At 34.5% G+C, this 14,247-nt stretch overlaps 1 protein-coding gene across 1 annotated transcript in view; it reads left to right on the forward strand.

Annotated features, from left to right (window-relative positions):
* Positions 1-14,247, forward strand: part of EYS (eyes shut homolog) — a 1,792,869-nt gene that overhangs the window by 933,222 nt on the left and 845,400 nt on the right. The window contains 1 exon segment of the mRNA XM_037844664.1: positions 1,048-1,144. Coding sequence (XP_037700592.1) covers positions 1,048-1,144 — 97 coding nt within the window.

Here is a 14,247-nt window from a genome sequence, read left to right on the forward strand (position 1 = left end):
TAATAATAGGGTGGCATATGGGAATCCAGTATTTTATGCATGATTGTTCTCTAAATCCATAACTTCTCTAATAAAGAAATAAAACAAATGTTAAGGGATGGTTATAGAAGCCTAGTTAGTTAGATAGCATGGAAAGTTGTCCCTAAAGACCTATTATCTCTATGGAAAATGGGGTATTTAGGTTAATACGATGTTGTGGTTCACATGTTCTTAAACATATTAAGATTCATTTTAAATATTTGCTTGATAGGAAAGAACCAGCCAGTGATTTGCAAAAGTGTTGCATAATATGCACTAGTAAATCTTAGCTGAGATCTTAGTTGGGGACAGCTTAGCAAGTAGGCAGTAAGTTGATGGTCAAAACTATGAAATACTGGTAAAAGTCAAACAAAACACACACAACAAATGCAGTGTTTTAGTGTGGAAAAGCAAAACATCATGCTTAAGGAGAGTTCTTAGAGTCAATAGTCAGCTGAACATAGACATAAGATGGTTTGTTCTGTGGAACTCCAGCTTAAGGAATATTAATAGTAAAATACTATAAGTGTAACACAGAGGCATTTCATATCTAGAAATCTGTACGAGTTGCTTCTCTTTCAATTAAAGTTTGTATTTCATTGAAATTATGGATTGTGCTTATTCCATTGCCATCAATGTATTTATTCCATGAGAAAATATGTAAAGACATCTGGATGTGTAATGTAGAATGTTCCATGGGTAAGAGTCTAAACTTTCTTTTTTTATGTACTAGCCTCCATTTCCACATAACTGTGTGATTTGGGGGCAAATTATGTTTCTTCTCTGAGTTTAATTTTCTTATTGATTAAATGGAAGTAGTAACAGTAGCTCCCTAATAGAAAGGTTATGAAGATAAACTGAGATGATTTATTTACATTGAACACCTAGCACAATTATATCAAGGAGTAAGAGCCAAACAATATAAGCTATTATAATTGTTGTTGTTGTTATTGTTATAATTACTATTATTATATGATGAATATTTCTTTGTGATGTTGTTTGCAGATCAAAAGGATGTCACGGTGAGAGGAAACTTGAGTGCAAGTCCAACTCATGTGCTCATGGAATATGCATAGAAAATGAACTTGGCTTTGGCTCAGCCTGTATATGCATACAAGAATTTGTGGTAAATGTTATTAGTGGTTGTCCTCATGATGATTTTTTTATTGTTTTTGAAATACAGTAAATGATAGAAACTCATATGTGCTTGTATGTGTATGTCTCTATAGTAAAAACAAGGTCAGTGAAGTTACTTTTCAGTATTTCGCTCCTTCTCTGTCTATAATTACTACACTTCCCTTAGCATTCTCCTTCCCCCTCTTTTCCATCTATTACATGCACCCTGAGCCCCTCCTTTCAGGAGAAAAACATTCTGATAAATAGATCCACACTAAGGAGATAGGTGACTTAATGTATTGTCCTTTAATACGTTAATGCATTTGGAAAGAGGATGCCAGTGGAGGAATTACTTAATGTTGTCAGGGTATTGGCAGAGTCTGTGTCTTACACAAGGGCATAACACTGCTTCCAGGGTTGGACTCACAGGACTGTATGTCGAAGTAGGATGATTCTGCTTCCTCAGAAAATTCAAACCTGTCGGAACTCCATTAATGTTAGAATGTATTTCCTCTTGGTAGAAATGTCTCCATTAAAAAATAGTTCTTGACCACAATCCTTTATGAAAGCTGACCACAGCACATGAATATAGTAAGGGGACAGCAATTGGCAAGAATTTGCTGTCAGGAATTTTAATGTGTATTTATAAATATCATTGAGACGTGGACCAGTTTTAACTGAGATAAAAGCTAAATAATCAGAGAGAGGGACAGGTGACCCAGTTCAAGATTAAAGAATCAGACTTCAAGAGAAGATGAGGTCTGATCAGTGCCTAAGGAAGAGACACGAGTGTTAAAGGAGTTGGGAACTCCTCGGAGCTAAAAGAAAAGACAAGAAAAAAAGAAGCAGAAGACTCAATAGGTGGTTAAGAATTTGAATGCAAAAATATTCATTAACCTGTGGTTAAACTTAAAGACTTTGAGAAGGTAGTTGTGGAAGGGCATGGGTTAAAGTCAGATGCTCGTCTCTTTTGAAGATGCCCCCACTCTGACAAGGGCATACCTAGGGCTTATCTGTCTGGGAAGGATATGGATGAGGTAAAATAGGTCTGATACCTGCCTTTCCCTGAGCATCCTCCAATCCTGGTTTTGCCCTGGGGAAAGCAGAAGGAAGGATCTTTGAGGAAGGGTTTTCTGCATTTGACACCAGAGTGCAAGAGGTATTTGTGCCATGAAATTAATTTTCTGGCACCTCATATTAAGCAGATAATGGCTTCCTTAAATAGTCAGTATAAAGGCAAAAAGACTGAGATATATCTTTTATTTAACTTTATTCTCTAGTCAATGGAACCTGATATATGGAAATTTAAGCTCACTAAATAATTTAGAAAATAAACACCCATTTTGCAGATGATATGTTTTCATAAAAACACAAAGAATTCACTATCAAATATCCCTAAAATTTCTTTAAATAGTTAATTTCCTTGTATATATCCTTCATGTTTGAAATATGAATCAGTTATGCTTGTGCTTTTTAAATTAAAAACAAGATCTGGAAAATAAAAACATTAGTATACATTGAAATATAAAAAAAATGAAAATATTGATAAACTTGCAATTTTATAAAACCATAACTCTACTGAGTATAATTGTTCTTTATATTTCTTTCCTCCTTCCCCCAAATATTACTGAAAATTAAGGAGACATAAAAAAAAAAAGAATCATCACAATCATGATATTATGTAAACCTTCATTGGTACTTCATAAAGAAGGCATTCCCAGAAAGATACAGAAGCTGAGAGTGGTTTAAGAAACGAAGCAGTTAGAAGGATTAGAAGACAAAGAAATTGATTTGCATTAGGGCTAAAGATTAAGTGTGCACGTAGAGTTTAAGTGAATAGGAAAATAGTGTGTGTAGGGAACAGTCAACAATTCAGAGAGGAATAAGCCATGATGCCAAGCTCATGGTCAACTCAGTAAACAGTTACGGTTGTTGTATGTTCTAGCACCAGAAGAGAAGGAAAGAATAACACTACATTGATGACCACATTCTAGTTCAATAATGTGCTTATGTCTCTGTACACCCTGATAGAATGTCAGCTCTTGAAGGTCAGGGATAATACCAGCTATTGTAGTATTCTGAAGAGCACAAAATATAATGCATGTGTTTTTATTGTGGTCATCGTTCTTGTAGTTGTTTAAAGAATGAAAGAATCTTAATATATTTAATAAGGAAAAAAAGATGAATTTTCTTTCACTCAGGAAATTCAATGCATGTTTTACAAACCTGATTTCTTCATTCTAGTTGAGCTTCTCAGGTATCTCAGCCCAAATGGTTGTTCTATTTACCAGACTTGCTATAGGCCTTCATGGAATTGTTTATAGGACAATAATTTGGCTGGTGGTTGTATTCTCCATCAACATTTAGGAAACCAAAAATTTTGAATTTTCTTTTCTCATGTACTTTAATTATATCACCTGATACAAAACCAAATGCAAACTGGTTAAAGTCCACTAAAAATATTTCAGAGTACTGGAAATATGCAAGCATTGGATTTCTGAATATAACTTGAAGCAACTTAATACAAACCATTAAGCCTTTTATTTAAACAATTTGTAGCAGCTCTCTACACATTAAAGTCTATTTACTTCAACCTCAACATCCCTCCAATAGCCTTCTTCAGATAGATGTCACATTCTTTCCATATTCCTTTTATTTAAGTTTTTTAAAATGCTCTCACTAATTAGATTGTGTTTAGAAATGTTAACTCAGTTGCATGTTAATGTGATTAGAAGCTATTAATATTACTCCAATTATTTGTTTGATAATGATGAGTAACTTGGGAGGAAACAGTCCAGCTGAATAGAGGAAGGAATGCTATATTTTCTTTATTTCTGAGAATTAATTTTGGTAGACAATATTAAAGACCTGAACTTTCAAGTTTTTCTTAATGTTTAGAGCTGTGTGTGATAGTCTCTGACAAGCTGATAATTAGTGTGGATTATTCTTTTTAGCAGAACCAGTTGCAACAATGAATCAAAACAACATTAAAGTGCTTACATTATTCTGAAATTCAAATGTTCTCTAAAAGAATTTTAGTGACAGAGAACAATTTATTGAATGTTTTAGACTTGCTAAAAAATTCAAAGCAAGTGTTCTCCCTCTTTTTAATTTGATCAGCACTGCTCATTTCTTCCTGGGTAAATTAATTTCTACCAAAGGAGATTGATCCTTACATTAACAGATGATTGTCAATGGGCCATGCTTATTGCATTTTGCAAATGATGGCAGTCAACAAAAGTGTTAATTTTGTCCTTTAAATTAAAATACAGATCTTTGTGTAGTACAGAAGTTGTTTTGCATTAAACAAAATTTTAAAAAAGTAAAAAAAAATGTTTCCAAATGAGAAAAAAATGTTTTGAGTTCTACAAAGGCCTATAGCTTTATGGTATATTTTCAATATTGGTTTTTAAATGTCACCCTCAAAATAGACCTAATAAGCAAGACACTGGATAGCAAGATATACCATTTGACTTGATGTTTGTCTCCGATTTTGGTGTTTGTCTTCTTATGATCTAAAGTTATCAGTACTTTAGATAAATATTTGCTAAGTATTTGCTATATCCAAGATGCCATGACTCATCCTAATAAATAAATAATTTAAAACTTACTGTTGCTATATAGAAGTAAACAAGCAAAGGTGCAATTCTTACACAAATTCATAATATGTCCTCTTTTAAAGAAATAAATGTTTTCTTGTTTTTTGCATTTATTAATACATTATTGATATTTTGGATCAGTCAAAACACATCCTCAGGAAACTCACCATAACAAAGTACTTGGAAAACTTATAAAAGAAGTACATGAACACACACTGTTCTTGCATTCAAATTAAGGAAAAGAGGACAGGTCCACTTGCATAAGAAAGCAGCAGCAATCCTCCTCCTCTGATGAAATTTGACGTATAACTTTAACTAATATTGAATATATATTGTGTGCAGAGCACTATGCCAGACCCTCAAAAATAAAAATAAAATATTAATAGACACAATTTCTCTTCCAAAGAGAGCTTTCAATCAAGTGAAGGAGACACATGTATGGATACTAAGGAAGTCAACAATGGGTTCACACTGCAGGTAACTGTATTCTAAAGTAAAAGAGGACATATACCAGGACACTGTATGCAGTACTACTATTTAAAAATTAATAAAGAAATTGGCACATCCTGAGTAAAGTATTCATTAAAAGAACTTTCTCAAGGGACAAATGATATGGCTTCCTTCTAAGGGTTAGAAAGGTATTTCTGAAAGTGCTAAGACTTAATCTTTACCTGGTATCGGAAGCCCTCCCTGGAGGATTGCTCAGCACTGTTAATGAGACTGGTAACAATGCAATAGCCATTTAGGAAAAAGGTTCAATCTGCTTCTCAGGACTGTTTCACCATAAACAATTTGGATGTGTGTTCTATGTGTTTCTAAGCAACACAATTATTTAGTATTTCATAATCCAAGGTATGTGATGGGTTTGCGTACAAAGATGAAGCTCTCTATATTAAATAAGTGCAATTCGTAATGGGAGAATGCTGTTTAAAATTTTCAGAAGTAGAATATTGAAAATAACAACTTGACTTCCATTTTATGTAATAGACATATGGCACAGCTATTATGTACAGTCTAAATGTCTTATAGCAGTATTGTTTATTGGCAAATGGAGTGTAGTAGAATTATGACAATTTCATAGCCCTATTTAGATATTATGGGTAATGGTTGCTCACCTCTTATCTTTATGTATATATTTCTTGTTTAAACTTAGCTTGTAGGAAAATGTATTTGGTAAATCCCTAGAATATACTCAAGGAAAGCTAGAGAAATAGACTGTTAATGATTTAACATCAATATACTTGTCATTTTGCTTCTATTCAGAGAGTATAATTTAAATTTAGATATAAAATGTAAGGGCCCTTCCCAGTAAAATTGACATAAATCTTTCTCATACAGAATGGGAAACTATCCAAAAGGTTTTATTTTATCTCTGAAATATTCAGGTTTTTAATTACAGTATCCAGAGCTCAAGATTTTCAATCAGGTGCTTACACAGACACTTAGGCTGTGCACCAAGGCACCTTGGGGCATTTCAACAAATTCCAGGGGTACAGTGGAATATTTTTAAATTTTGAGGAAAGCACAGTGATGCAAAACATCTGTTGGACACTATGCAAATTACTAACAAAGGTAGGTCACAATATTAATGTATGTTGTGCTGCTTCCTTCAGATGACATCAAATCTTTGAAAATCTGAGCAGGGATAAAAATTAAGTACACTTGACAATCAATTTGGAACAAGAAATATGGCTTTTTAAGAATAAGAAAAAAATGTGTTTTTTTGTTTTTAAAAAATAGGCTTAACATTTCAGACTTCGGTAAGATGACAAGGTAACTCTCTTTCCACATCTGTTGCATGAGGATAAGAATGAGTTAACTGCCAAGCCACACTTAGGATAACATTGCTAATCCTTTGGAGAGTTGAGCACAGAATTTTAAATGTCTAGACTTCTAGGTCAGTGTTCTTTCCTCTACATCATGCCTCTCCTTGTTCATTTTTTATTCAGATGGATACCTACATGTGATATTGGTAGGGACATAGTTAGCTGTTATTAGACTACTTTTTAATATAAAAGCATTGGCTAGCTTCCAACATGCAACCCAAAATCCTATAAACTTAACCTGGTCTACAAAGCTATGCACAATTTGGCTCCTCCCTGATTATCTCTCTAGCCTTCCATCCTGCTGGTCTCCCCGGCTCTCCATACTGCAGTTGCCTGTGCTATTTCAGATGCTCAAATGTGCCATTCCAGGTCCCCACATCTGGGAGTCTTTGCAGATACTTTTCTTTTACCTAGAATACTCCCCCAATAATCCCTTCGTGTCCACCATCCCAATTCTTAAAAGACGTCTCTTAGATTTTTGGCTCCTATCCAACTTTGTCAGGGAAAATATACCAAAACCCCACAACATATGCTTAGGTAGCATTCTATAATTTGCTTCCTTAGCACTTGCCAAAAATGTAACGCATCAATTATTTGTGTGACTATATTTTAAGTTTGTACTTGAAGGCATCTCTCTCTTTCTCTTCTCTCCTCTCCTCTCCAAAAAGCTGCATGAGAATAGGAATTGTGCAATTCTTGTTTGCCTCTAATTCCCTAGTATCAAGCTTAGTATATTCCATACTGTAGATTCTTAATACATCTTTATTTAATAAATGAACTAGAACATGGAAGGGACTGTAATTGTTTTGGTATACAGAGACTATTGGATGCAATGAATGTCGTATGCCATTAATGAAGTAATCAGTTCATTTCTACAATAATAATTAGAGAGATTTAAAATATCACCTGAGCCATAGCTACTTTTAAATTAGTGAAGCAAATGCTCAAAACAAACTTGTGACATAAGAACAACTTGTATCTAGTGATATGAGTGATTTGAACCATTATCATCTAGTGCAGGAGTATTTCTAGTAAGGTATTTGGATTCACTAGTTTGTCTAGGTTAGAAAGGTTTTATAAGGCATTCAACTAAAATTCTGGATCTTTTCACTCTTAGGTAGGCTTCAATTTCTCTTGGCAAACACCTTGTACATTAAAAAGGACTTAACTCCTAAAGTTCTTACAAAATTCTCTTCTATTTTTATACCAAAATGTCTTATTTCACATGGTTCCTGTTTTATAACAAAATGGAACTGTACATTTTACATCTACCAGTTTATTCTATCAATAATTTAAATGTAGGTAGGCAGCCAGGGGAAATGTGATAACCCTCATCTACCGCATTTCTTTGATGATGAAAACCAATCTCTCTGTTGTCCTGCCTTTTCTGGCATTGCCACTGAGAAACAGCAGGATTTTAGTGCTTCCCTTGGGGCCTAGGAGTCTTTTTATATTCATACTCAATGCACCTGGTTGAGGTGGTTTTTATTCCAAAATTAAAAATAAATGAAACCAAGAAAGAGTCAGTCTATAGAGTAGAATAACAGCTGTTGCCCATCCCTCTCCATGTAGCTAAGGGGCACTGATACTCAATACCAAATAGTTTGCTTGCTGCATTCGATTTATCTTGGATGTTTGTGTCCTTGTACCTCTGGGCTTGATTTGTTTCTGTCTTATTTGTGTAACTACCTTCAGGTTGTTTGCCCTCACAATTCCCATGTGAGGGAAGATTGTGCACGTATTCCAGGAGTTTGAGGATCATCTTCACAGCCATTCTGTCAGCCTAACCCACTTCTAACCTGAAGAAAGATAAAATGTATTGCCACAGTATGATATATAAAATGAAGTCTGGTTGGCAATGTTCAATGTTTCATGTTTTAAAATAAGCACTCCACCTTTGTTTTAAATGACGTACAAACTAAAGAAAAGTGTAAAATAATCAGGGTATTGCAAATCATTGGTTTGTGTCATGCACACAATTATGGCTATTTTGGTTGTTAAAACAAAGAGTAGGCCAATGGTAGCAATGCTCGAATAAATCATAGAAAACAGTAAGTAATGTGTTCTATATACACAAGATACAATAGGTTTCAAAATAAAGGTACAGAGCACAACTTGATTCAATTAAATTGAGTCAGGAAAGAGTTCCAAGAGGAAAGAAAACCTGAATGATATGTGGCAAAATAAGATCATAAATATTTAGAAGTTTCCCCAGGGAGATCAGGTAGAAGAGTTGTAAGATACTTTCAAAAAATGCAAATGGAAGGATTGTGAGAGTGTGTTTATTTTAAAAAAGTGATTCCCCTTCCATTATGCAGATTTTTTAGCCTTTATAAGTGCATATTATTGGTCTAGGAGTAATGGAATAATATGAGTTGTGGTTTTTGATCTTAAGGAGTTCAGACTCTTAAAAGGGAGTGTTTTAGTTTCCTGCCTTCTAAATCAAATTCCATGCAATGGGGTGTTTTAAACCACAGGAACTTATTGGCTCACAGGTTTGAGGTTAGGAGAAGCCTGAAATCAAGTTGTCATCAAGACAATGCTTTCTCCCAGAAGACTGTGGCATTCTGAAGCTGGCTGTCCATGATCCTCCCTCCCTGGCTTTTCTGTCACTTGGCAATGGAGGCCTTCCCCGGCTAATCAATTTCAGTGACTTCCAGCTTCTGTCTGCTCCCTCTTGCTTTCTCTCTCTGTAGCCTTCTCTATAAGGCGTTCAGTAATACTATTAAGATCCATCCTGATTCAGTCAGGTTACACCTCAACGGAAGTAACTTCATCAAAAGGTTTTATTTACAATGGTTTCAAACCCACAGGAAAGGGCTAAGTTTAAGAACATGTCTTTCTGGGGTACATAGGTCCAAACCACCAGAGGGAGATGAAACATCAATAGAAACAACTATAACACAGAGTAGATGGAGGTAAGAGGGCGTAAATTGTAACAAGGATTACAGGATTCAGAAGTTGAAGACATTATTCCATTTGCAGGAATTAGGAAATGATTAATAAAAAGTATGCCTTTTCTCATGAACAGAAATTGAACATTCCATGTGGGAGAAAAGATACCCTAAATGATATAGTTATTTAGTGGTAAGAAACAAGGAATTTTTAACTTTCTACTTTCCAACTGTCAAATAGCAATTGGGGAATATGTTCATATTTGAATCTCTAATTTACCTTTAGCATCTTCTATTTTCATCTCTTCTTTCTGAAATAATAGATGAGCCCGGGATGTTTGATTTCTGAGATGTTGTAGTGATCCTTTCGCTTGTACAAACTCCCAAAATTTGCACTGAACTCCTTTAGGAATAGTGATTCATTATGACAATGGGTATCAGAGAAATCTTTAATAAATTTGATTTCCATGAGGGAGGATTTTAGAAACTGGAATTTAAAAATGGATGCTATTGGCATTAGGACCTCAAAGATTTAGTTACATCAATTACACTGAAAAATTTGCACCTGTATTCATTTTCATAGTTATTAAATTATTCTGGATGTTATGGCTGCTACAGAGTAAATTCTCAATATTATATTGTTGTGTTAAATTAAAGTGGTATAAAGTAAATACAAAGGTATTTACAATATAAACCATGGAGCAGTCAAGGATATAACTTTGAAATTTAAACTATTTGTGCTTTCAAATCCCAATATTTATAAGAATGGCTAATATATAAGAAAATCACTAGTACCTATTTTATTAGGATTGCAGGGACCAAATATAATTGACAAGAAATTGCACTTACATATTGTACAAAATCAGTAAAATACCACACACTTAAAATTTGGAGGTACCACATACGTTTATATTTTCTGTCAATATATAATACACTTAATAATATATCATCGACTGTTTTATTTCTAAAAATTGGTTTACCTTGACCTAGACTGTTTTCTTTTAAGTGGAAAGAGTAGAAAAGTATTCAGAGCAAGTTCATTCCTGAGAGAGTTTTAATCTAACCCATCATCTCTAAGTCCTAAAACTAAGAAATAAAAAATGCAATTTGTTTCCTATGCACAGGTGAATTTAACAGAATAGAAAAAGACAAAAGAAAAACTTAAACATTTTTATTAGAAATTAATTCAGGAAATATGATTTATGTGTGTATTTCTGAATAGTATGTACAATCATTTTTTTTAAATAAATTATTTATATCAGATCATGCCTTTTGTTTAGTAATTCAAATTTAATTCTGAAATTCCAGATGTTTGTTTTGTAATCACCTGTGAATTTCTTTGGAAACCAAAGATAGGAAGCTCCTGTCCCAAAACTAAGGTTCAGAATGTCTAATCAACTTGAATTGATTAGAATAAAGGTTCTTCAGCCTCCAACTCATTTAGTACTATTATTTTCCTCCTCCAACCTAATATGAAGAAGGCTTACATAGCTAGAGGCTACAAACTCCTCAAAATGGTTGTTTACTAACCTAGGTTTCACTCTAAGCTAAAAACTTTTTTGCGGATAAAAAGTTTATAGGTTATTGCAAAAAGCAAAATATGTAAAACAACAATCACCGTATGATAGATAAAAACTACAATTAAGGTCTGCATAATATTCTATGAAAGCACAGGGCTAATGTATTAAAAATAGGAATGATAGATTTCTAAAAGCAGGAAGAGCTGAATCATAAAATTCATTAGTAATTCAAAAGTAAAAGCATTACTTTCAGTTCGAGATGAGAAATAGGTGGCTATAGGACGATTTCAAGAAAGGAAACAGTATAATGAATGAGGAAGTTATCATAGAATAAGTGGTAAGAAATGAGTTTTTAGGAGGAGCTAGTGACTTTATGGGCTGGGATAAATAGTTTTGACTTTTTTCTAAGAATAATGGTAAAACCCTGAAGAATTTTAAGCTGAGGCATGATCTGGTCAGACTTTTATTTTAAGAGAAATTCTTATACATATTCCATATTGAACAAATATGCTTTCGAGGTTTTACCGCTAAAGCAATGTCTCTTGATCTCTTGCCTAATCAACTTTCTGCAAAATTATCTGTTGACCAAGTTTCTGTCTCTGGTATTAACCTTGGTTTCCTTCCTGAGCTGTGTTTTCCACTTGTCTTTCCTATTGTACCTTCTTTGACTATACCAGAAGAAATAAAGTCTGATTCAGTCCACTCGGAATCCTCTAGGAGTTGTCCCTGCAGATAGAATTGCACAGCAAAGCAACAAAGCAATGCTTTCAGGCGCACCTCCCCTGAAAGAAATCCCCTGATGTTATGGTAGCCAAATTCAACGATGGTAAAGAAAGTTATGCAAGTCTCACTGCCGCTAATCAGATTCCAGAGAAGAAGTGCTTATCTCAAATGTATTGGCCTTACCCCATAAAACTTAGAGGTGCTACTGTGCTTCTACTTTGAGGAAATGTCCATAAATTTTCAAAGATTTTAAGACTTTACAGAGCTTCATGTAATTGTAGACCCATAGCTTTTGTTCATGGTCCAGGATTTATTTCTCACATTTAATATTATTTGAGGGAAAAACAAAAAATAACTGTCTTGAATCAACAATTGACCAATATACTTAAAAGGATTTTGAGATGTTTTTTGCCATGCACCATTAGGTTCCAAGGCAAAAATCATAATTGGCATCATCCTCCAAGAAGGGACATTTAAAACTTTCATGACAGGATATTGTGGATAACATAGGATTTAATATAAAACAATACCCAATGTTGAGTTTCAGGAAAGACTTTGGGGGCCATTCTAGATAAATTACTCTAAGTTTCAAGGGAAGAGGAGAGGGGAGGGGAGGGGAGGGAATAAGCATGCATCAGATTCAGCGTAAATGTAGCCATTCAGACACATCTTCTGCCCAAAAGAAGGAAAACAAGAAACAAATGCAGATTGGAGGAATGGGCATTTCTATTGCTATCCCTTCAAGTTGCCATGAGGAAATAAAAAGAATACTACACTATATGTATTCTTGAGAACTCTGTCACATTTTTGGTTGATATTTCAGTGAAGTAGCCATTTGTCTTTAGTCTCATACACAGCTAAGTCAGAGGGATAATCCATGCCATCTGTAGAACTTCCTATATACATCTGTTAAGATGAACTTTTACTACTGAGGATAGGTCTTTGCCTCAAGGTTTGCCTCCACAGGACCAAACAGTCTGGTTTTTTACCTTCTGCCTGTGGGGGATCTGTCACTTAGAGAATACTAAATGAGCGGGCTTTCATTTGTGTAGGTTGAATGTTTAGGCCACATCTTTCTTAGATCACATGATTCATGTGATATGATGAAAAGTTAGACTGTGATCATCTAAACCAACACCTGCATGCAGAGTTTGAGAATCTGAGGGATATATCACCAGACCTATGCTCCAAAATCCTGACTGATTTCCTCACTGATGGAATTTTTCAAGGGTAGATTTTTCATGTGCACTTGACCCATTGCAGAGGTCTTCCAGGGGCTCAGAGGTTCTTCATCTCTAATCTTCCCCTGCCTGATGAAACTCATTGTGTATCACAGGTAAATCTCTGTGCAATTATATACTTGAAAAACAAAAAAAAAAAAAAGAAGGAAAGGGAGGAAGGAAGGAAGGAAGGAAAGGAGGAGGGAGGGAGGGAAGCATATAGAACGTGACACTTTTGTTCCTATAAGCATATTTTCCCATAAATCTTCCCTGGCTTAGGATAGTTAACCTGAACAAAGGCCAGAACTATCATTCAGAGCCCTGAGTCACCATTTTATGGGAGGCTAGTATCCATGATTTCACATAATTGCCCATCCTAGCCTAAAACAGTTGATTTTGAATATGGATGCCACCCACCACAAGAGGTAATGAGACCTTTTCTTCCAGAAGCTTGAATTACCCCTCAAGTAATTTACTAAGCAACCTGAAAAGCCTAGCCCTTTTATCAGTTGACAAAAAAACTAGAAATTACCTCAGCTATGCCTAACTGGGATGTTGCTAAATTTCTTTGAGATTATTTGCTAATTCTTAGTAGTGCATTTATCTCAGCAGCATTAAGCATTCTTTAACAAGAGACCCTAGAAAGGAGAAATATCCCATTTCTTGAGTGTGGAGGACACAAAGGAAGAGTTCAATAGTACTGTTGCATTTTCTCTTTATCTATTATCTCTGGTCTCAAGATAGACTATTGACATGATTTGGGACCTTATTTCTCAGACTGCAGTTATTAAACCTCATAAGGCAGGACTGGCATCTTTTGAACTCTCATATTTTGTTAGTTGATTTTCTTGTAATATAAAGGCATCTGAAGGGTATTTTGGATTTCAGATTTCAATTAGACAAGCTGTGAGTGGCAATACCAAGACCTAAAGAATTCTAAAATTGGAAGTCATAAAGAGGAGCAAGGGCCAAGACAGGAGCCTGAGAAGGAGGAGTGAGAGAGGTAAGAGGAAGGAGAGAAACCAAATGAGAAGAATGTTTTAAAGGGTAGTGGTTGATTCAGTTAAATATCACTCAGAATTTGGATAAGATAAATACTGAAAACTGTGGTAACATTTCTGGCAATTTAAAAGAACATTTTTAGTGAAGTGATGGCATGAAAAATGGATTACCATGGTTTGAGGAAAGAATAGAAGGTATGGAAGCTTTGACAAATGTCTCTTTCAAAATGGTTGGCTACAAAAGGGAAAGAGACATGGGTAAGTAACTAAATAAAAATAAGTTTTCAAGGGAATATTATCTTTTATTTGTTTCAACAAATGTTTACTGAT

Source organism: Choloepus didactylus, chromosome 7, assembly GCF_015220235.1.
Source record: "Choloepus didactylus isolate mChoDid1 chromosome 7, mChoDid1.pri, whole genome shotgun sequence".
NCBI classification, from domain to species: Eukaryota; Metazoa; Chordata; class Mammalia; order Pilosa; family Megalonychidae; genus Choloepus; species Choloepus didactylus.